A 25357-nucleotide genomic window follows, 5' to 3' on the forward strand; every position below is an offset into this window, starting at 1 on the left:
GAGGTACATCTAGTGGGTATGTGCCACACGCTCCTCATTATTCTAGACTCTTTCACTACATCAAGTAAAAACCCTGGAATGCAGCGTCCATTACATCATAGAACAAACTAGCTTGGGCTTGCTTCCTACCTTAGCCTTGAACAGGTTTTATTTTGAGAGCCGATTCTTCCATATGTGCTATAAATTGTTCGCTGCTAGTTCAGTATCTTTTATGTAAAGTCCCGTGTGAAAATTTCCTTGTAAATGACATACCAGGAAAGTGCCACATTTACAAATAAGTATACTTCAGAATGGTGAGGCAAGATAAGTCTCTTTCCATTAAGACTCAGACAGGCTGTAACAACATTGCTGTAAGTAACAGAAATGGACTAGTGTCGGAACCAAGAGATTACATGCTAGCAACGCATGAATTTGTAAAAATTCAATCTAGACAGTCATTTATTATTCTCAAAATTTACTATCTTTTGCAAACAATCCCTGTGAGGTCTTATCATGTGGGTGACAGTTTTCTGCTGCCTTATGACTACATTTTCCTGACAAGTCTTCATGTGATTCAGATTTCTGTTCTCTGCCTTTTTTTAAAAAAGTACTTTTGAATGTTTTTTTTGGGGGGGCAGGGAGTTATTTTCTTAGGGTGGAGGGACTAAGCCCAGAGCATCGCTAATGCTTTTCCACTGAACATCTCCAGCCCTGACTGCGTTTTTATAAGACCTTTCTGAGGTATAACCGGCATGTAATAAACTGTTCCAACTACAGCTTTGTCATATAAAAAACACAGGAAGTCATTGCTACAGGACAAAGAGCCTGAGTACCAATCACCTGCAAGAGTTTCTCTGCATTACAGGTAATCCTCCTCCTATACCTTCCCCCTTCCTAGAAACCACTGTTCTGCTTCCTGACTCTACAACTCTGAGACTTAGAACCTGTCCAGATGTCTTAGACTGAGAGGAAACCTTGAAGGAGATGTTGAGGGCATCAGGATGTAAGAAAAAGAACCGGCTTTGTACTGCAGAGCTGTCACCTAAGTCTGCATGGCTGACCTTGGGGGCCTCACTTCAGATCTAGAGGCTTCGTATTGCTTCTCATGAGCACACTTCTTATTTCGAGAACTTCTCTACTAGGTCTCTGACACCTGATCAGAGCTGTCCTGCTGGCTGAACCCAATAAACCCATTCCTTTTTTTGCCCTTCAGTGGCTCATGCCTTCCTGAAGTAAGGTCTGAACTCTAGTCTAACAACAGCTCCCTAACTGGTCTCCTGTCACTTCCAATTGAATTCACAAGTTTTGCTGTTTGTATGTTTGTTTGGTTTTAATCTCTAATCTATCAGCTAAAGTAAATGGTCTTTGTAAGATACAAATTGGATGGTTTCACACCATTAAAATTTGAAAAAGCCTTAGTGTACCGTGTATTTATGATTACACACCTGGCTTTTAAGCCTCTTTTCTCCTCTCCGCTATTATCCGAGGCTTTCTATTCTACCTGCTTTCCACAAGCCATTCCCAACCAGAAAATTTCTTCTACAGCCTGTCAAGAAGTCAGCTCTTTCCCCTCCTGAGTCGCATTCTCCATGCCCTGCCCCTAGGAATCTGGAGCTTTACATCAGATGTTTGTTATCATAGGATACCGTGACTACTAATGTATATGAACTGCCAGTTCCAGCAGACTGTGAGCAACTCCTCCAAGATCAGATTCAAGTGACTACCCAACAGCTCTTAGAGCACAGAATATCTTTAGTAAATGTTTAAATGAGTTAAGCAGCCAGCTAGTATTTTCCCTCTGGGCTTCCACTTACTCTCTCCAATATTTACATTTCAGACCTGTTCCACAGTCGGTTTGTGCCTAAACCCACGAGCTGACCCTTGCTGCGTCCGGTTCCTGGTGTCTCCCGATAATTACCTAGCAGAGTCAAACAGCATTCCACAAGCATGAGGCAGCAGCAACTCTTACTATCTGCAGGGCACTACAGCTTTCAAATAGAAGGCAAAGCCAAGGAAAACACGGGCTGAAGATACAGAAAGAAGATATGACAGGAACACAAATGACCATTATAGGAGGCTGTGATACCAGCCACCTTAACAGACAGATCTACAAGCAAGTGCTGAGATAGCATGGCACAGACAAAGTGCATGCACGCAGCCTGGGGCATCCCAGGGCTTCCTGGAGTCAGAGGAATATGACTGACGTGTGAGAGATTAGGGGACAGAGATAAAAGGTACGTGAAGTGAAAGAAGAAACGAAACCGCGTAGGGGGACAAAGTGGACTGACGAACACGAAGCAGACACTAGAGGGGACATGCTCAGGGCATCATTCATCACATACAAAGATCTCACATAACCAGGAGGATGTAGCAAAGCAAGAGCCCCCAGTCCCTCCCGCGCTTACGCCTGCAAGTGTGCCTACTAGCTAACACTCTGCCCACAAACATCCTCCTTCTCTGTGGCCCCCAACCCGTCCCCCATGGCCGACCCAGCTACAGAACACAGCTTCCAGGGGAAGAATTCTAAGAGCCTGGCCAGGTCCTTGAGGAGAGAACACAGAGTTTAGGGCTACATGTTTTAAATTTGCCCTCTCCTGTTTCTTTATTACAAGGAACCAGGAACAGAACAACAAAAACATTAAAGAGGATATCACAAGAGTTCACGGCCGGGGTGGACTGATCATCTTTCCTGTGCCTTTGGGCCCAGCGAGCCCTAATTCGGTTTGACATAGCACATTCCAGAACCTCTTAGTAATCCAGTGACTAAAAAATGTGGGCCGCAGGGCAAAGCAGGTCACAGGCCTTTATATCAAGGACCTTTGACCCCGGCTTCCCTCTTCTACCTCACTAGACTAATTTCTACCACAGGCAGCGGAAACTTCTCACCTGGTAATCTCCTGCTGCAGCTGGGAGACCGACGGCACGTAAAACACCACCCCAAAGTAGACAGTGGGCTCCAGGGCATGCTTATCCAGCTGCTTCTTCAGGGGTTTCTCCAAGTCCACCCAGCGGCGCTGGTTCTGCTTGTTGTAGTACCAGAGGCTGAAGTACGTGACCTGGAAGGAAGGAAGGTCACTGAAGCAGGCAGTCATGCAAAAAAAGATCCCACCAACCTCCACCCCCCAAAGACCCAGGACCAAGCGGCAATGGCCTCCTGTGTCTTGCAGAAGGGACAATAGCCAAGGCTTACAGAAAAAAAAAATTAATAAAAAGAGGCAATGCCAAGCTGCATATAGAGAATAGTGTTCAGGAAATGGAGGCAGGAAAAAAGTTTTCTTCCATTACCAAAACCCTGCCGTCACCATTTGTGTGCCTGCTCATCTGTGTACACCAGGGTGGAGTTCAGTGGAAAAGTTTTAGGAGTTGGTTCTTTTTCTCTACAAAAGGATTCTTGGAAATAAAACTCAGGTCCCCTGGCTTGCATGATAAGAAACTCTACGCTCTGGACCATGGCAGCAGCCCCATAACTAAAATTACTTTAAATGTCTTAAGGAGTGCTCTACCCAGTTTAATTCTAAACCATCATGCTAATCCAACTTTTCCCTATTCTGGGATTTCTCTATAAATAAAAAACTACTTCATTAAGTTGCCAAAAATTTTAGAAACAGATGCAATCACAGCTCTTCCTTGCCCTCAAAGTCCATTAGGTAAAAATTCAAAGCAACTGGAATATTATAAACTTATTGTTTAATATGAGGAATGAACTTTGAACTAAAGAGCAGGATGTAGAGATCTCTCTCTTATGTGTGTGTGTGTGTGTGTGTGTGTGTGTGTGTGTGTGTGTGTGTGAGTGTGCACTTCTATCATTCTCTCTCATATAAACACACACCCAACAGGAAAAGTTATACGTAGTGCAATAAAGGTAGATTACTGAGTCAGAGGCTGAAGCTTTGGACTACAGCCAGGCATGGGGGCAGAGGCTTGTGACTCCAGTACCTGGAAGGTTAAGGCAACAGGCTGCTATAGGCTTCCACAGATTTTAAGGCCAGGGCTACCTATATACTAAGGCTCTGTCTTACCCTAAACCCCAAAACACACACACACACACACACACACACACACACACACTGGGGGTGGGGGGGGCGATTAGCATTTAGTCTGTACTTGTTGTATAACAGAACTATGGGAATAACTCAGTAGCAGCCCTGGCCTGGTCAACCTGAACAAGGATGACAGCACACAGCAGGTGATATTCCCCTAGACACTGCTAATATTTACCTTAAAATCAATCGGCAGGTCAAGGCTATTGGAAAACGACTGCTCTGTTATTCTAGACTTGAGAGCAACACTGCCAAATAGAAGCTTGTGCAGCAATGGCCATGTTCTGTAATTGCACTGTGCACAGCCCCAGCCACAGGTAGCACTGGTGCCTGCTGTGACTAGTGCCACTGAGAAAGTGCACTTTTCAATGCCACTCCCATCCCAACGCTCTCAAATGAAACAGCTACTGTTCTCAGACTGGACGCTTAGTGCCATAGTATAAGTCAAACTTACAAATATCTGGGGTATTTTATTTGACCTGAATTACTTATTAAAATAAAAATAAACTTTATGCCAGGCGCGGTGCTGAATGCCTATAATCTCAGGATTTGGAGGCTGAGGCAAGAAGCCTGCAGTGAGTTCAGGGACCCGTCTTGGCTGCGCTGTGAGTTGAAGGCCATCCTGGTGGGATATACAGTGAAAGCTGCCTCAAAAATTAAAAAAATAAGCAGATAAGCTCATTAATTAATTAATTAGTTAATTAACTAAAGCTGGGCATGGTAATGCAGGCTTGTAACTTAGAAAGCATTTAGAAAGGAGAATCAGGAGGATGGTGTCTAGGCTATAAAACGAGACCTGATCTCAAGAAGAACTTTGACTGGGAGGGAAGATGGTTGTGCACCAAGAGTGATTGGTGCCCTCGCACAGGACCCAGGTTCTATCACCAGCACCCACATGGTAGCTCACAAGCCTCTAAATTCCAGTTTCAGGGAAGCCCTCTTCTGACCTCTGAGGGTACCAGGCAGGTGCATGGCACTCTTACATGCATGCAGGCAAGACGCATAAAATCTAAGAATGTTTGGTTTCCCTGGATACTCACAGCGTTTATCTTATCGTTTTTTTACAAAGGAAAAGCTTCTTAATGCTAGTCTATCACGGAATACAGACAGAGAGCTCCTACTGTCCCGCTATTTCTACAAACTAGAATACTGCAGGGATTCACTCAGTTTGGCTGGATGAATAGTCTCCTCTTCCTGTCACCCAAGACAGTGCAAATAAATAGCACAGTTTAATCATCATGGATTCAGTTGTAGTCCAAGAACCACAGAGACACTGCAGAGACTCCAAAGCCAGTGTCTCTCCAAGTACTGACCATAGGCCACCCTACTGGAATTCCTTAGAATGTTACTGGGACCATAAAAAGCTATTGAGTTCCTAGGTAAACCTTATTGCCATTAAAAATTTTAAAACATTACAGCATACCACACTGTCCCTCCAACATTATACAGGTAGTTGTGCCCACAACCTATAATTTAGCCACCCGGGTGATGCCTGTCAGCCCAGCGCAGCTGTAGCGCAAGTAAAAGGATCACAAACTGGAGCCAAGTCTGAGCCACTAAGTGAGTTCCGGGCCAGCCTGAGCTGCATAGAAAGAGCTCCCCAGCCCCAGCCCCCGACACACACCTATGCTTGAAAAGGTGCCTGGATTTCAATTTTCTTTTAATCCACAAACTTTAATAAGTCAAAAGTCCAGAACCATTGCTGTGTTCTATATCCCACGTACATCATTTACGAGAAAGCAACTACTGTTCAGCCTTCCACAATTCATAGAACAGAAAAGCCTGGTGAACAGACATGGTTGGTGCTTCTAGTCCAGAGTTCCAGGTTTGGTTTACGGCAGGCAGATGATACCTGGGAACTGGAAGCCGGTCTGACCTGTTCCCATGAGAAGTATGCCACAACTCCAGCACAGAGACGGAAGGGAGACAAATGCACAGTGCCGAAAGAACGACTTTATATTTGTCTGTAACATTTTTTTAACTAAATTTATTTAGTTTTTCACATAACATATTATGTTCATACCCCTCCCTGTGTACGAGGGATGATTTAGTTTTGCCAACTCTGCCAAATGCCAACAAAAAGCAATTATTGGTTCCTTCCTCCAAAAGTCTTTTCTACTTACAGTTTTAGGAATTTGGCCAAGGATGGGTACAATTCTCTTTAAAGCATGTGTGACGGCTCCATCCTGCATCCTAAGACCCCCACTTTGGAGTACACATACACCATGTGCACACAACTTTTAGGCATTTGTTCTTTATTTACATTTAGTTTTGTTTGGGAAAGGGTCCCACTGTGCAACCCAAGATGACCTCAAATTTACTCTGTGGCCCAGGTTAGCCTCAAACTCCCAATCCTCCTACCTCTACTTTGTAAGTCAATCATGTTTTTCTATGCTGATATTAAGCCCAGGACAGACATGCTACAGGACTGAAAACTGTTTGGGTCATGGAGGTAAGTATATTTGCTCTTTGGACTAGATAGATAGATGGACCGTGGTTAAGAGGATGGAATGGTGCTCTTCTAGATGACCCAGGTTTAATTCTCAACACCCAAATGGCAGCTCACAACCATGTGTAGCTCCAGTTCCAAGGAATATGATGCCCTCTTCTGGCCTCTGCATGTACTGCGTGTACAGTACATAGACATAAATGAAAACAAAACACCTATATACATAAAATAATAAAATTAATTTATTTTTAAAAATTAAGAATATCATCCCTTAGATATAGTGGCACCCACAAGAGGCAAAGGCAGGCTGTTCTCTTGAGTTCAAGGCAAGCCTGTTCTACACATTAAATTCCCAAAGATCCTGGCTCAAAACACCAACCTCCTAATCCCCCAACAGCATACCATCTCTTATAATTAAAATTAAAGAATCTTAAATTTATTCTATGTGTATTAATTTACCCTTTAAATACAGCTAGACTGGCTACTTCAAACTTTAAATAGCCAGACACAGCAGCCATACAGCTGCAATCCCAGCACTGAAGCAGCAATGGGCATGGGTTCCACACCAGCTTGGGCTACACAATGAGCTTCAGGTTGGTTTGGGCACAGAGAGAACCTGCCTGAAAATAACAAATAGCAGCAAAAGGAGAGGTAGGGAAATGTATAAATAGTTCCAGAGATGAGCAGTGATATTTAGGAAAGAGATAAGCTGTACTTACTATTCAACAAAGTCCATTACCCAGTGAGCTTCATTTCCCAGAAACAGAAGAATGACTTGTTCTCTCTCAAGCTTTACAAGACTCTAACTACAGTTAGATGACAAGCAGATTTTCCCCAAAGCCAAACACTCATTCTTTTGATGCCTACCCTTATTTATGGGTTTTTAGAAAGCTTTGCCTGCCGGTAGCATAGGAACTAACTGTAGTTCCTCTGAGGAGATCTGCCTCAGGGCGCTTAAGGAGCAGACCCGCCTCTGAATTCCAGGACCCGTGTCAACAAGCTCTTGACCAAACCGCATCACCAAGCCTCAGTTTCCTCTTGGGGAAAGTAAAGAACAGAAGGGGTGAAGGAGTGCTCTGCCTTCCTCAGAAAGGCATGAAGAACGTCAACAACCATGTGACTTGCCAACAGTCCTTCATCGCTGGCTCTGTTCCTGTCTCCCGCATACCTGGTGCCCACCTCCAAGAACTTCTGGATAAGAATCTTTCCTTAATAGGAAGTTCAGGTGCCTACTCTTCCTGTCTGTATTTAGTAGTGAGCACCAGTAGAAAACTCATCCCTACAGAAATCTCCTAAACACTGAATTTTCTGGAATCCTTACATAAATTTACAGTGATCATTAACTAGATTTCTGTGAAGCTTTTACAGGGTCAGATATTTTACATTATCTTTTTTTTCTAGTTTATCCCCCCCCCCAAAAAAAGTCACAATAACCTTCAAAAATATTTGATGGCTTCTTTCATTGTTTAAAAAGTCTCCCTGCCATTCTCCTAAATTTGTAGCTAGCAGCCTGCTGTGTAACTAGAGTCAAAACAAAGTTAAATAGAGCGTGGCTTCTTTCCAGACAATATGGTCGCCTTGCTCTAAGTGGACAGACAGCAGCTGCTCCAGGCAGGTCCAAACCCTAACAGACTGCAAACCTCCTTCTAATTCCCAGGTTGGTTCTTGTCTAATTATTTTAAGACTCTCTTTGATTGTACTCTATTTTTAAAACAGACCAGAGAGATACACAAATTAGCTGGAGGGTTTTTAAAGCCACCAGTGCATTATGTTTAATAAGAGTTAGTCCCAAGTAAAATTGCAAATATAATCTTATCCCGGTGCCTTTCTTCGACCTGCTGAAGTTAGAAGGCTTTCATCAGGACAGAGATGAGACAGCCCAAGATAAAGTCTACCCCAGTAGAGATCATCTAACAAAGGTGGTTAGCAAGCTCTAAGCTAATTCAAGCCCCGAGCTGACCTCCACACCGAGTCTGCCATAAATTATAAAGGATGGAGCTTCTTCCTTCAGCAGATGGCAGTGGTCAGACTGCCCAGCACAGCTCGCCCCTTCCCTCACTTTAATCAAATTACATATTCATTGTTTTATAGGAAATAGGACAATATACAATATGAAAATATTATCACATATAAAGGAAGACTCAGGAAAGTAACAAATCTAATTACACTAGATGTATCAAACTGAAGTCCAAGTAATTAAAACTCTCTGTGTCCAAGTTCCTTCTACTGTAGCTCTAACATTTAAGCATGGCAGAAAATAACATTTAACACTTAAGTAAAGTGGGAAAAGCCAAATCTGGAGACTTATTACAATGAAGTCCCTGTGAACAGGACTTCTGCCCACCTGGACAAACCGCTCTCATTTTTCCCATTCACATACCAGTCAGACACTATGAAGCACGTGACTACTGTAAACGGAAAAATTTTAAAGCTAGATTCTTGGGCATGAGAATGTAACTCCATGGTAAAGACCTTGCCTAGCAAGTCCTATCCCAGCACTAAAAATGAGAGAGAGAGAGAGAAAAAAAAAAAAGACACTTTCTTGGGCTGGCAATGTAACTAAGTGGTAAATCACTGTCCTAGCACATAACAGGCTGTGGGTTTGGGTCCTGGCACTACCCAATTAACTATAAAAATAAAACAAGTCTACCAATATTTCTTAGATGTTCTGGGCTTATTTACACCTTCAGCTCACTTTGACTGATCATCCCCTAGGGGTCAAGTGCCATCCTGACCCCCAGCATATAACACTGAGGCAAACAGCACAGTGCTAAGAACCAAATCATTCCTCTATGTGTAGCAAGAATTCTTAACCACAGCCATCTCTGATGCCCACAGATAATACTCCTTACGACCACAAGTGCTGCATGTGAGGTGTACACACCTGTAATACCAGTACTTGGGAGGTGCAGGCAAGAGGGTCAGGAACTCAAGGCCATTTTCTTAGCTACAGAATAAGTTCAAGGTCTGGGCTATGGGAGACCCTGCCCTAGCAACTAAACAAGCAGGGCTAGCAGGACAACTCAGGGGCTGAAGGCACTTGCTGCTCGGCCTAACAAAGTCCAGTCGCTGACATTGACAAAGCAGAGGGAGAGAGCCAACTCCCCTCTGCACGCAAGCTACGGCATGCACATACCCCACAAGTGGACACACACAGGTAAATGATGTAAACAAAAGCGGTCCATTCTTTGTTATTATGCCACCCAAACATAAATTCACTTCAAAAGGTGTGTCAGTCATTAAGCAGGTAAAGCCAAGTATGTAATTGTTTAAATAGTATCTGTGGATACAAAGTGCGAGGAACAGAGGGTTTAAGTTATTTCCTACATAATATACATCAAACCCGGCAGGAAAAGAGATGTTTGGTGGTACACTGTTCAAAAGCAGTGAACCTCCAAACTCATTTTTTTCTGACCCAATCGCCCTTACTGTATGATTACAATCAATAAACTTACAAGTGAGAAGAAACTGGAGAAGACAAAGGCAAACTACTCTACACTACTACATGAGTGTTAGTGTGTTGTCTGCCAATAGTGCCTCAGGGACACTGCTCATCTTCGGCCACTTACTCTGGGTTCCAGTCAGCACATGGAAGGCTCCAAACATGGCTTTGTACACAGCCGGTGGCCCTAAAAAGCTACCCTTCAGGAATGCAACCCAAAATCCGTCTGGTGCCCGATATCCATCTAATTTAGTGGTACAAAGTTCTACTTGTTGAAAATGCACAAAACATCGAGATCAACTAGGCAAGTAAATGAGGAGTGACATTGTGATGCTTGTCTACAATACCAGCACCTAGAGGGCTGAGGCGGGAAACGGCAAGTTCAAGGCCAACCTTTGCAAAGAAAGACACTGCTCAGAAAGGAGGGAGAAACAGACAAGAGAGCAAAAACAAAGAAAAAGAACATCTGCCCCCAGTATGATACTACTTGAGAATGTTCTTAGCCTGTTTCTTATTCTGTCCACACATAATAAACATTATAATAACTACCTTCTAGGCAATCTCATTTGGTAATTAATAGAAAGCCAAAAAAAAAAAAAAAAAAAAAACCCTTGACCTTGTATATATAATTTACATACCAACTGTTCTTAGGACATGGGATACCATTTCTGCTATTGAAATTAGCATTTTCAGCATAAATTTCAATAGCCTCTCGATATTGTACTAGTCCACTAAAAGATATGTGAGGATTAGGAATGGCAGACATCTGCAACCCCAGCATTCCTGAGCCTGAAGCAGAAGGATCTGGAGCTCTAGGCTACCCTGGCCCTACACAGTTAACTTCTGCCTCAAAACAAACACTGGGCCTTGGAGATGGCCCAACAGGTAGTGACACATATTGCCTGATAACCTCCCAAGTTCAATGCCCAGGAACCACGTGGTAGAAGGAGAGAAGCAGCATGCACGCACAGAAATGGATGCTAAGAAAAGAGTTTAAACCAGCAAAAGGGCTGAGAGTCTAATTTCAGCCTGGAGTATCCATGCCTAGAATCGGAGGCTAGCCTGGGTGGGTTCTAGGCCAGCCTGGGCTGCAGAGTAAGATCCTATCTGAAAACTCCCAAACATGAAATAACAAATGAGCAGGAAGCGGCTCAGAGCTACAGTACTGGACGAGTGTGCTCAAAGGCATGTACGCGTATAACCTCCAACTCCAAAGCAACAAGAGAAAGGAGAAAAGTTAAATTAGGACAATCTAACCAACAGCTGTGAGTGCACAAGTTGCTTGAAGAACACAGTAAGAAAGTATTTGCTAACCCACCACGCTATAAGAAAACAACGAGTCCTTGTTATTAGAAGAGAGGGTAGCATGCAGAGGTTAGTGCACATCTGACAAGGACGGAGTAGAAGGCTTAGTAAACGGCCCAGGAATTCAATTAACGTTAAAATGACCTGTGAGTCACCAGTTCAGACACTGAAGATTGGTCACATACTCGCTGTCCAGATGGACACAGAGGTGATGCCTGGGAGGAAAGGTGATCTATAATCCTTGAGTGAGGAATTCTCACTCACAACCCACTCCCCCAACTACCCCGCCCCCATCCGCTCCGCCCCCACCCTCCATCTCTTTCTCCCCCTCCACCCTGCCTCTCTCCCTCCCTCCCTTTCTCTCTCTGTCATCCAGGAGCTTTTACCTTAGCAATAAGTTGCCCTATCAAGGAAATGAAGCTGCCAAAGTACCCTGAGTTGGAGGCCAGCCTGAATTCATTCCAGGCAAGCCTTGGCTACAGAATGAGATCCTGTCTCAAAACTCTGATAAATAGGGTTCTGGAGAGATGGCTCAGTGGTTAAGAGTACTAGCCGCTCTTCCAGACACCTGGGTTCCATTCCCACAACCCACATGGTGGCTCACAACTGTGTGTAACTCCTGTTCCAAAGGATCCATTACTCTCTTCTGACCCCCAGCTCTGCACACAAGTGGCACACAGACAGGCATGGAGGCAAAACATTCAGACACAATTGAAATAAACAAATCTTTAAAACAAATAAACAACAAATAAGTAAATAAGCAGTGGCTAAGAATAATAATAATAATAATAGTCAATGACCTTCCTGAGCCCTGTGGAGAAAAGCCACAGAAAAAAGAGCATTTGTAGAGGAAAGAACACTATACTGAGAGGCAGTTTGTGTCTGAATAGTGAAGCGAGGTAGATGGAAAGAGACTAGACTATGGAAACACAGACTATCACAGTAGGTACAGTCTACAACCTTCTACAACCCGTCTCAAAATCACCACGAGAGTTTGAAGGTTCCCAGCATGCAGAGACGTCAAACGTTGGAGGAGATGGGAACGCTAAGTGTCTTGACTTGATCTTTCCACGTTACGTACACATGTGGAAATACCGTACTCTACTCCAAAAATGTGTATCAATGTTTAAAGACAAAGGTCAGGAGGTTCAGGCAAGAGGTTTGAGGGGTAAGGGTTAATCTGGGGCACACAGTGAGATAGATACACTGCAGGGACAAGGACAGAACTGAGTGAGCACCCCACACACACCCCAAACCTCGGGAGCTCAACTCCATAAAGCCCAGAGACTCTACCTCTGAGGCATGCTGAGGGCAGCGGACAACACTTGTACTGTTTGAAATCCCCAACACTGAACACACGCACTTTACATCAGCTCTGCTTTTCGGTCTTTGAGACAGTATCTCAAGTACCTAGGTAGCCCAAGAAGCACTTGAACTTCTGATCTTGCCTCCACCTCTCAAGGGCTGGGCTTACAGGTGTGAGCCGCCATAGTCAGTCCTATGCCTTGTTAGGGACTGAACCTGGGCTCTTGTGTGTGTCAGGAGAACACTCTATCAGTTGGGTTACACTTAAAATTTATTAAACATTAAACTAAAGCTGCACAACACTCTTACCATTTAAGCAAACGGGTTTTCTAATCTAACAGTAATTTGTATGATTTTGTATTATGGACTGCGGAATGCGTACCTATACACATGCTCATACATACGATTCTCTCGTGATAAAAACCAGGAGAAACGTGACAGCCTGTGCTGGCAAATTAGCTTGTAGAGTTTGCCCACCAAAACTCATGGTCTGAGTTTGATCCCCAGAATCTAAGTGGTGGAGAGAAGTTGTCCCGACTTTCACCTGGACACGTGTATACCCACATCAATACACACTAAATCAAAACACAATTTTAAAAAAATTATTGAAAGTAAAAGAAATCTAAGAATTCCTTTGATCTGGAGTTTGGAATACTCCTCAGATGAAGAGATCAATCTAAAATTACACTTCCTTCAGTAAGTCCATGGCTCAGGAGACCTTTCGGAAGATCGGCAAAGTACTTTTCTTTCTTTTATGCGACGATCTCATCTATTACACAGACATACCTGAATTCAATTTGTGACTATTCAGCCCAAAACGTTTGCCATGTGATCTACTTTTTCTTTATCATGTTTTGGTTATTTTTAGAGTCCAAATGAAAGCCCAGGAAGAGAAAGGCACACGAAATTCCTCAGATTGCAGCAGAGATAAGGTCAGTGGATGAGTGGAATACCCTGACAGGCTGACTTAAGATGGTACACTGCCAGCCAGGAGTGCTTCCTAGTGCAGGGGGGAAGCCGACTCTGCCGGAAACAGCAATGTTCCCCAAAGCCAGAGAACTAGAGTGCTCCTAACTTCCCAGAAGAACCCCCAAAGTTAACGTGAAATAAACTAAACGTGTCCTACAGCTTTTTGGGGGAATGATTTGTGCTCCCATAAGTAACTTCACCTGCGCTCTATAAGCAAGTCCAATAAAGTCACTGGTATCACCATTAAATAAATAAGTAATAGGAGCTAGAGAGATGGTCCAGTGGTTTAGAGTGAGTTGGAATCCCAGCACCCAAATGGTGGCTCACAACCTTCAGTAACTCCAATGCCAGGGGATCCCACACCCTCTTCTGATCTCTGTGGATACCAGACACACATGTGGTACACACACATACATGTAGGCAAAACACACATCAGCATAAAATAAAGTTAACCTACAAAATCTTTTTTAAATAAACAAGAAAATGGTAGGCTGGGTACGGTGGCCCGTCCAGACACTCCCTCAGAGCCTGAGGCAGGAAGATGGCAAGTGTGGATAGGAAAGGAGAGGCAAAGAAAAAGGAAAGGCAGAAGGGAACGGAGGGAAAGAATGAGGGGAGGGAGAAAGGGAGAGAGAAAAGGGGGGGAGAAGGGAGTGAGAAAGGGAGGGAGGGGAGGGAAGGAAGGAGGGAGGGGAGAGAGATAGGGAGGGAAGGAGGGAGGGGAGAGAGAAAGGGAGGAAGGGGGGAGGAGGAAGGGGAGAAAGTGCTTTTATAACTACCTACAAAGCTTTGGAAATGTTCCCCACTCTCCAGAAAGTAAAAATGTGGTGCAGAGCAGAGATGACAGAACCAACTGCAATCATACTTACCATTCTAAGTGTAAAACCATCTCAAGGCTTAAACTAAACGGTATTTAGCCAGGAACTACGTGCAATAAGGTGTCAGGCGCAGTTCTGGACAGGAGAAGTACATCAGAAAACAGCCCTCCACTGCCAATAGAGTTTACATGTTAAAACCCAAAATGTTGATGTCTCTGACATAGTGCTGTCAAAACTCATTTCATGAAAATCTATAATAAACCAAAGCCTTATAAACAAATACCCAAAGCCAGGGAGTAAAAACGTGAGAGGTAAGATTTTGTCTGCAGTATCCCATCTTCAAAAACATGCTTTAAAGATGATTCTAGAGGCTGCTGAGCCTTTAACTCAACTTCAGAAGTGCAGTCATGCACACGGGGTGTGCACAGAGAATAATCAAAGGATATTTTCCCAAGAGCACCTACAGAGAGGGTCACATGCTCAAGTGTGCACACACACACACACACACACACACGCACACACACATACACACATACACCAGCCCCCTTTTTACAACTGCCCTGTATCCTGACTGAGAGTTTAAAAACTTTGGAAAAACTCTAAGAAAATGTAAATTTAAGTCACATAAGGACCCTAGAATCAAGGCAAGATATACAAGAAATAAGTATGCAATAAACCTAGTTAAAGTCCATGTTAGTGTGAAAAGGTGAGATAATATTGTTAAATATAAATTTTTCTAAAAGGCATACTCTAAAGAAAGTAATATAAACTGGATCCAATATTTTGTTGCCTAGAATTTGGCCTGAGCCTAATGGAAGACTGACTCCAGTGTTCAAAGCTATGCTGGCAGGCAACAGGCAGAGACACTGCACAGGACACTGCACTGGACAATGCACTGCACAGGGCACTGCACTGGACAATGCACTGCACAGGACACTGCACAGGACACTCACTGCACAGGACACTGCACAGGGCACTGCACTGGACAATGCACTGCACAGGACACTGCACAGGACACTCACTGCACAGGGCACTGCACAGGACAATGCACAGGGCAATGCACTGCACAGGACACTCACTGCACAGGACAATGCACAGGACAATGCACAGGACAATGCACAGGACACTGCACAGGACACTCATTGCACAGGACACTGCACAGGGCACTGCACTGGACAATGCACTGCACAGGACACTCACTGCACAGGGCACTGCACAGGACAATGCACAGGACAATGCACAGGACACTGCACAGGACACTGCACAGGACACTCACTGCACAGGGCACTGCACAGGACAATGCACAGGGCAATGCACTGCACAGGACACTCACTGCACAGGACAATGCACAGGACAATGCACAGGACACTGCACAGGACACTGCACAGGACACTCACTGCACAGGGCACTGCACAGGACAATGCACAGGGCACTGCACTGGACACTCACTGCACAGGGCGCTGCACAGGACAATGCACAGGACAATGCACAGGGCACTGCACTGGACACTCATTGCACAGGGCGCTGCACAGGACAATGCACAGGACAATGCACAGGGCACTGCATAAAGTGCTTTATCAGCTTGAACAGAAGCAGTGGTTCATCTGTGATGGCAGGCTACCGTTTCAATATTGTAGAAATGTGCACAACGTGTGACTACTGATGGCTGTTGTGAGATGATTCTATACAGGAAAGAGATATTGCAAAGAGAAGTCAGCCGCCCACCAGGACATGGGCCACAGAGGCACAGCACAGACACCACAAGCAAATACAAAAGGGAGGTGGCTCCTGTAGTTCCTCATGCCTAGAATTCCAGCACTAGGGAGGCTGAGGCAGGAGGTTTCAGGTTCCTGGCCAGACCTGGTCTACACTGTGAGACTGAAAAGATAAGGGCTGGTAAGTCCTGATAAGGACTAACACAGTGAGAGTTTCCTACAGAGCAGTTCCCTGCTCAATGTTACACTTTAATAATAAATTCTTTAACCACCACCAACACCATTATTCACCTCAGTGTAAAATACCTATAGATTTATTGTAATCTAATACCTAGCAAGTGCAAAAACTGTTATCTAATCGGCCCAGCCTACAGATTGTCTCTGGAAGTTTACTGCTTAAACAGCCTCTCCAGAGGCAAACTGATACACTGGTTCTGAAAGGGGCTTTCCCCACTCAAGAGAACCTGCCTGGGAGGAAGTGGGATTTCCCCCTATAAAAACGAAAACCTATCATTTTCCAGGCAATACCTCTTCCAGTAGGCTCTGCCTTCTCCCAGCTGGCTTCCTTTGGGGTTGGAGGTAGGTCACAGCCTGGCTCTTAAGAGCACAAAAACATGGGGCTCTTGGAAGTTGCAGGTCTCATTATGTTCCTGAACTGTCCTGGTTTGACATATCATTCTGAGTGAACTGAGTAATCCTTACTTATTTGGGGTTATGATTGTTACGGTTTGTTATAATTGTTGTCTGTTTGATTTCTTGAAACAGGGCTGGCCTCAAACTTAAATCTGAGATCCTAGGCTCTGCCAGCACCTTACTAAGACAGATGCAGATACTCACAACTGAGCCCAGGAACCCCAGTGGAGGAGTTAGAGAAAGGACTAAAGGAGCTGAAGGGGAGTTCAACCCCATAGAAAGAACAACAGTATCAATTAACCAGACCCCTCAGAGATCACAGGGACTAAACCACGAACCAAAGAGTGTACATGAGTTGATCCACGGCTCCCACTACATATGTAGCAGAGGATGGTCTTATCTGGCATCAATGGGAAGGGAGGCACTTGGTCCTGTGAAGGCTTGATGCCCAGCCAAGGGGGATGCTGGAGGAGTGAGGCAGGAGTGGTGAGTGGGTGGGTGGGGGAGTACCCTCATAGGGGGAGGAGGAATGGGATGGAGGTTTGCAGAGGGAAGACTGGTTAGGGGGACAACATTTGAAATGTAAATAAATAAAATTAATAAAAAAAATTTTTGAGATCTTTCTGCCCCAGCCTCCTGAGTAAAATGCTAATAGATGCTACTAAAGTCCTCTAGAATCTAGAGACTGTCTCTAACATTATAGAGCATTACTGTGAAGTCCTTATTATTGTATTATGGAAGCAAAATGATATTTAAGTAAGCAAAAGGAGTCATTTCCTGCAGCTTATAATTGACAGCAGCCAAACTCTTCACCAAAATCTACAACAATAATTCTAGGTTTGCTGCTCGGGAGACTCGGGAGAGATACCAGCACACTGACATTTCTTGCTTGAATCACACACATGCTGAATGTACACAATCTAGGAACAGGTGTTACCCCACTCAGATTATTTCTGAACACTCATTTGGAAAGGTTAGGCCTGGTGATCAAGCCATCTGTTTACACATTACAGAGCAGACCTTCTGGAGCTTTCCAAATGAAAGTTTGCTAAACTTTCTAACCATGACTGTTGTTGTTACTGAAGCAGTGAATGATCTTTCCAAGTAAAAGACATTCCCCTAAGGATTATGCCTGCCCCTCTCCCCTCTCCCCCCTCTCTCTGTCTCTTTCTCTCTCTCTGTCTCCCTCTCCCTGTGTACTCTACTCTTAAAAACTGTCCTCAGAGACAATCACTCAGCACACTGCTACAATCCCAACACTACAGAGCCCAGGCAGGAGAGAGAAGCAATTCAGTCAGTTCCAGGCCAGCCTGAGCTACATAAGACTGTCTCTCAAAAACAGTAACATTTCTGAAGGAGGCGAGGAGGAGAAAAAGGAGGAGGAAGAGGAGGAGGAAGAGAAGGTAACTTGGGCTGAGGGTATACCCATAGCTGAATAAAGTTGTTGGATTCCTCAGGCTGAGCCTCTAACAAAAGATGACAATTTCCCTGGGTTGCTGTCGTTTTCTTAAAGATTTACTTATTTTATGTGTGCAAGACTTTTGTCTAAATAATGCATGTTTATTTCATGCCTGGTACCCACAGAGACTGTACAGGCGGCTGTGAGCCACCATGTGGGTGCTGGGAATTGAACCCAGCTCCTCTGCAAAAGTAGTCAGTTCTCCGAACCTCTGAGCCATGTCTCCAGCCCTGAGTTTCTTGACTAACAAACAAACAAACATACATGCTGGCAAGCTCAATTCTTCCTGAATTTATTGAGCACACTTTATGCTCTGGTTACAAACATAAAAAACATAGTCCTTAAGGAGCTGATTCTCTGAGGCTGTATAGCACACGTGGTATAATTGGATAAAATCTGTGGAGGAAATTAGAAAGACAAATGGGGGTTTGGGAACAGAAATAAGTGAAGAAAATACAAAGGCAACCTAATCAATGCACATAAGAAAGACAATCACAGAGGTCCACTTTCCCAGGTTGTTTTTCTTTTGGTTTGGTTTGGGTTTTTTCCAATCCATTAAATGTCTTCCAAGGCTCTCTCTCCTCTACTGTCCCACCTCCAATTCTCCCTGGACAGCCTTACCTCTATCCTGGCTACCACTCCCAGCTAGACTGAGATTCCCAAGCCTCTTTCCTTCAGCCGAAATCTCCTGCCTGGCCCTCCAAAAAGCATACCTACCTCTCCATTCAACATCTCCAGTTAGACCAAGTAGTACCGATTGGCACCTCAAACTTAGTGTCTTAGTTCTCGAGCTGAGCCCAGCTCTTTCATGTTTCCTCTCTTAATTACATACCCCCAAATCTACTGGTAGCCTGAGTACCAACCCCAGCTCTTGACTAACTCTCCCCCTCCCCCGCAAATCTACTGATAACCTGAGTACCAACTCCAGCTCTTGGCTAATTCTTCCCAGCAGTTGTTCTTTGGTCCTAAATATCCCCAGCTTTCACCCCACTCACTTTTCTCTATCAGGAAATGCAGGTGGCTACTGTCTTCACCTGAACCACATTTAAATCATCCTTGAGAGGACAGGCTGAGGCAAAAACACACTTTGGTTTAAAAGCCTATCTTATCTTTAGACTATCAAGGTAGGTCTAAATCCTTAAAGGACAGAGAAATGCTTTTGTTACTTTTAAGGAACAGTGATTTGCAGCCTGATAGGACCATGGTCCTAGCACTGAGGTCATAGGTCAGATACTGCTTTGTGTAAGCAGCTTTCCCTCTGCTGTCCCACCCTGCTCCTATTAGAGCAAGCACCACACCTGCCTTCTCAGTGGTCTCAACACTAGACTCCTGGTAGCTACCTCTCAATATGCATTAGGCACTTATAGGTTTTCAATACCAAATAATCAGCTAATTTTTCCCTAGAGCAAAGTTTATCTATTCCTGACTGTTTATGAATTATACAATACTTATGTGGGATTCCCAGCCGGGAGTATAACAAGAGTATTTTAGACCTGGTTTCTTTTCCTCTGGTCCAGAGAGCCAAACATGGGGAGGGTCCCACATTTAGAGTGCTTTCTTTTAACAGGACTCACAAAAGATTTTAAATTTAGGACATCCTGGGGATATTTGAGAGTTCAACAGCTTTCTACTCACTAATTGAGGAGTTTCCCAGGGCACAAGTTCCTATGATTACTGTAATAGTTGAGAATTGGTGCTCATGGTGAAACATGCACACTAAATCACAACCACCTTGAGAATAGGCACCACTGTTAAGAGTCACAATTCTGATGGAGAAACTGGCGCTCAGAGATCTCAAGTAATGTGCCTAAGGTTATAGAACTAGTTGGTAAGAAAATCAAATTTCAAGCTTCAAGCAGTATGACTCTTGGCCTACAGAAAATAGAAAAATATATGTTGTACAGATGAATAAATACATACGTGCATGCATGAAAACTGGTCAGAGCGACCTGAAATTGGGATTTAATAATAAGTGAGAACTTGGATAATGCAAAATGCATGCACAATTTATTGTCCACAACCTTTATGAGAGACATAGGATACAGAAACGTTCAAAAGCTACACTGTAAATTCTTTTAGGAGCACCCCCATGGGTGCTTTTGCTCTGATCTCTTCCTCACTGGGAGGAGGGCTTTCAGATTCATCACCCTGCAATCACAGACGGGAAGCACATGCTTCTGGTGTCAGGTAGACCATGAGGTAAGGAGTGAAAACAAGCCAGAAAAACCTGCAGCCTCCTTTTCAGCTTACCTCTCTCAGCTCCAGGCGTTGGGCCACAGCTTCTAGGCTCTCCTGGCCAGTGCTCTCCACAGACAGAGTGAACTCCACAAACTCATTATTGAGCAGCTGGATCCGTGCAACCAGGCAGCTCTTGCTGGACACAGTGTAGCGCCGGGTGCGTTTCAATTTCAATCCAAATGGCAGCGGCATCTTCTCCCTTCAACAGTGGAAGGGCCAGGAAGGACCAATCCAGCAGTGATGGTGCCAAGCAAAAGCGACCCTCTCGTTAAAATAAACTCTAGTCTCCAGTTGCTCACCCAACAGCCGCTGCTGCCATTAAAAAGCAACGGAGTCTCCAAAGACCAAGTGATGGGAACATCCACGCCAGCGCTGAGGAAAGTCGAAAATAAAAATAGATGGAACTGAGAATAAAGAATAGCTTTTGCCTCTCTGCTGGAATAAGGCTCTAACAGGCGCAGGGAGGTGGCAGGACAGTTTATCTCGCGGGCTGGGGGTGGGGCTGAGGCTTAGACCCCACCCCTTATTCCACCTCACCAGACCTTGCTGGTTAGAATTAAATGAGATAAAGTCCAGCACCTCTATAACTAACTACAAAGCATTACTGGTCATCTTGCTAGTTTGGAGGTACAGAATTTGTTAGTTTGTTTTTCATGGATAACTCTTTTTGAGTTTCTTAGTACTCAGGTGTCTTCGGTTCCTGTGTTTGTTAAGTGCACAAGAGAACCAGTCCTCCAGGCAAATTAACTCTGAACTCCAAATGGGGAGACTAATCCCCTCTAACTACCATATGGCAACTGTGAGGCTCAACGGGGACGAAGAGCTTAACGAGCATGTCTAAGGTCCCTTCTGGTTCATTATGAACATCACCACAAAGATTTGTGTATAAACAAATTATAAGCGCACTAGTGATGCTAGTTCTCGAACCATATAATAGAAGTTCTAATAAGCTTGCTCTGAACTTCTCTCCTGAGCAGGGACACCTAAGGAAGCTGTGGGCGCTCACCTACAGAAAAGGGCGAGGCCTTAAACACCATCTGGTTAAAGAGGACAGGCAAGGCTGGGCAAGCCCACGAAGCCAGGCAGCGGGGGGGCGCCGCTCGCGATTTTCCAAGTCCCCTCCCCAGGGAGAAAAGCACAAGCAGCGTTGCCTGGCCAACCGGGAATGTCAGAAGCCCCGGAACCCTCTGCCTGCAGCCGCGTTTCCGGGCGGACGTGCTCCGAAGGACCGGCCCCCTGTGATCTGAGGAGGGAGGATTTAAAGGGGCCGGCATTAGTCCTTCAGGCAGAGAGAGATTGGGCGCACATTTCCAGGCCTTATCCACGTAACAGCAGTCCCCCAAAACATACTACTTTTTAACCATGCTTCTTGATAGTAACTTCTGCGATGAATGAACTGGGGGCGAGCAACAACTTGGGATGTATGTCAACTAGAAACATTTTCTAAACAATTTGACAAAAATTTCAGGTATTTCCATCCCTCACACTGCCAACATTCTCACCTCCACCCCTTCCTCCCAGGATAAATCATTTAGCAAGGCTGGATCCTAGCCGATTACCTATTTGTGTGAGACTGCGCGATGGGACAATTCGTCCCTAAGCCTCACAGGACAAACCGAACGCAGGCCTCAACAGAAACAGCTTTCTAGGTTTCAAGCTAATAATGACCTATTTTGTATCCCCCCCACCTCCTGGCTTTCTCCATCACTCTTCCCACTATTCCTTTCTGTCCTGCTCACCATCTGACACTCAGCCACAGAGGTTATCAGCACCTGGCTTGCAGAATGGCTGAGCTAGAAAATGAGGTTTAGCTATGACCCTAGACTGGCAAACTTCACGTCTTGGGATTCCATTCCACAAATGTGCTCTGCCTTTCAGAGCCCAAGGCAGCGTAATGAGCATCTTGAGGAAATATAAGACGAACCCTAAGCCGTCTCTGTCCTTAAGGAGATTGCAGGCATCTATAATTATATTCAGAGTTGTATTACTAATAGGGACATGATCAAGGTTCCTAAAATTTTTGTTTGTTTTGCTTTTTGGAGCTATCTAGTGAGAGTCCTCCCTCTCCAGAAAGACAAGTTTAAAAAATTTGGGGTTGAAGAAGGCCAGGACGAACAAAAGGAGACACTTGCAGCAGTATGTTAGTAATTGTTGAATGCCTTACTTGGGTCAAAGCACTATTCCATAGAAAGAATTGGAGGTGGGAGGAGGGGTACTATAATAAGACAAAGCCTATCTGCAATATTTTTCAATATTCCTTGCTGTCTCCAGAGTATGAATGGAGCAAAAATGAAAAAGAAATCAAGAAAGTGAAAATATTTTTTAAAATGTAAGCAAGCTTTTAACCAGAAGATACATGAATAGTGCTTCTCTAGACCCAAACAACAACGGAGTAGTATGCAAAGCATTACCTCACAGAGTTGTAGATTTCAGTCTTCACACGGCGGCAACTGACACATTAAGGTATACCTAAAAAGTTTCATATGCCCAAAGGGGAGACATCTGATTTCTATACTGTCAAATGTGTCAATTTCTTCACTATAAAGATGGAAACATGCCTTCAACACAGTGTACAACACTATATAACTTAATTATTAACTTAAGTTCTGTTTAGGCAAACTGAAATTTCCAGTTTTCGCTGAGATTTGTCATGTTTCACAGCATTGAGGAGGAGGAAAAGCCAATGTCTTCCCTTTTTTAAATTTCACCAACTGTTATCGTTTGATTGTTAAATTTCTGTGCATTTTCTCCTAAGAATGTCTGGTTTCTTGATTATTCATTTAAAACCAACTGTGGCATAACTGCTTAGTAGCTTACGATTTTACGTTTGATTAAGATATCTCAATGATGTCATAAATTATGTTTGCATATTACAGCCAAGAGGTAGAAATTTAAAATACTCTGGAGAGGGTAGATTTAGGTGTCAACTACTAAATGAAAATAATGCTATAAATAGCCTTTTTAAAAAACAGAATGATTTCTCTATAAAACCATCTCATTTTAGAATAAGAAAAGATACATATTAAATTCTGCCTCACATGTTTACAAAAGGTGGTCTGCACTGTTATGGAGTCCATTTTCATTTTTCTTAGCCATATATCCCCTTCCAACGGTTTCTCAAATTTACCTTAACTCTGAGTCTCACTAGATACCACACCTCAAGTCACTCACATGTTCAAGGAGCTCTGCCATTATTCCTTTAACATTAAATAATCACTAAAAAGCAAGTGTCTGACATTTTTAGAACGTCTATATCTTAGTGCTTAATTCAATCTTGTGTCTCTCACAGAACATTTGTGCATTGATCATCTATAATTAAATGGCCTACAAACAAAACAACTATTTTCAGTGTGAAACTGTTGTCCAAAACTAAAAAAGAAAAAGGAAAAACATCGGCCAGCAAATATTAGACATACTGCAGTGGTCCCTAGGAGCTCATAAAGATTCAGAACGTTTTTCCTAACATTCTTTAACGTAAGGCTTTCTCTGCCGCGGGGGCTGGGGCTAGGACAAGCATGCTCAGAGCAGCCAATCTAAACAGGGTTTGCAGAAATCACAAGTCGGAATTTGCAGATCCAAGAATTCTTCTTCCAGGAGTAAAGACGCTTTGCTCCAAAACCGAAACAAGGAGTTGCCAAATAGACCTTCCTTTATGCCCCTTGTTGCCAAAGTTGCACAGCAACCTTCATACTCCACATATTCCGAGAGGCACAAATACGCCCAAGATTTCAAACCCTGATCCAGAAATAAGCCGCAGCCATCCGCGGAGGAGTCCGGAATAGAAGTTCCAGACTCCTTTTAGAAATGACTAGGAGATCAGAGCGAGCGTGGCAAGGGAAGACTTCGCTCTTTGTTACGCCCCTGCCCGAGTTGCCCCGCGCCTCACCTGCTCCGGCTCCGGCCGGGTCGGGGCCGCGCTCCGGCTCTGCGTCCCGCCTCCCTGGGCTCCGCACGGCCGCCGCAGCCGCTGCGGCTCGCCCGATGCGCCCCGGGCCCGCGCGCCGACCGCACGCCTTGCCCGCACCGGCCGGGCCGCGGCGGCACTCGCTGGGGGAGCTCGGGGACCGGGGCCGGAGCTGCGGGGCCCGCGTCCCTCCCCCTTGGGCCGGGCGCGCGGATCCGGGGAGGCGGCGGCGCGTGACCTCAGAGAGTTGGAATGCGGGCGGCAGGGCGCGGGGGAGGCCGGACAGCTGCGGCCGCCCGCCGGGGAGGGGGCGCGCCGCTGCTGTAGTTAACCGTGTGACCAGTTATTTTAAGTTTCCAAATAAAGCAGAGCTTTGATGGGAGGGGAGAAAAAAAAAAGAGGTGAAGGGGAGGTTATTTTGAGTCCAGGTAGAAAGGACTCGGTTGCATTATTAGGTGGTGGTCTGTAGAGTAACTGGGGTTACTGGAATACTCTTGTACATTGCTGGAGACAGTTCAAGACTTTCTACACGCCCACCCCACACCCGCTTTTAAGCGCCTGCTCCTTCAGTCAAGCCCACACCTCTCCTCTCTGTAGGAACTCTGAACTCGGTGACAAGAGGAAAGCTGACCCAAATGGGCAGCAGGCTGGAGGTGCTGCTCCCCAGAATCCACTCTATAGGCAGGAGAGGACACGTAGGAGTTCTAGAAATGGGGATGACCAGGAAAGCCCTTCTAGATCTCCCCTAATTCTACCTCAGCTTTACCCTGGGGAACCCTGGGAAGGACTGCTGTCAATGTGTAACCATGGAAGTAGCTCAGAGAGAAAATCTGAGGAGCTGCCCCACCAGGACTCCAGAGGATTAAGACCCCTCAGGTACATGGTCCCCCAAGGATAGCTGTACCTCTGTGCAGAATAGAGCTATTGAGAAGTTCTGGGGCCAGACTGTTGGGATTCAAACCCCAGCTCCAACTCTTACTGGCAAATCCCTTAGCCTCTGTACAGTTGCGTCCTCTCCTATGAGCTGGGACTAAGGATCACTATCCAGTAAAGGTGAGTATAATATATGTGAATGGTTTCACTCCGTTCTAGGCCCCGCTA

The 25357-nt window shown here is 44.8% G+C and overlaps 1 protein-coding gene across 2 annotated transcripts in view; it reads right to left on the reverse strand.

The window, feature by feature from the left end:
• PTPN21 (protein tyrosine phosphatase non-receptor type 21) overlaps positions 1-24446 on the reverse strand; it is a 59470-nt gene extending 35024 nt beyond the window's left edge. Inside the window, exons 1-3 of one of the 2 annotated variants that reach the window (XM_080937076.1) lie at positions 24239-24446; positions 20365-20724; positions 2866-3035 (exon numbers count right to left, since the gene is read on the reverse strand). In XM_080937076.1, the coding sequence (XP_080793202.1) occupies positions 2866-3035; positions 20365-20544 (350 nt within the window). In that variant the 5' untranslated portion in view covers positions 20545-20724; positions 24239-24446. Of the gene's footprint in view, positions 1-1897; positions 2004-2865; positions 3036-20364; positions 20725-24238 lie in introns of those variants that run through there. The other variant, XM_080937077.1, reaches the window with a different exon arrangement.
• Positions 24447-25357: the final 911 nt, after the last annotated feature.

This window comes from Micromys minutus, assembly GCF_963924665.1.
Source record: "Micromys minutus genome assembly, chromosome: 1".
Classification (NCBI taxonomy): domain Eukaryota; kingdom Metazoa; phylum Chordata; class Mammalia; order Rodentia; family Muridae; genus Micromys; species Micromys minutus.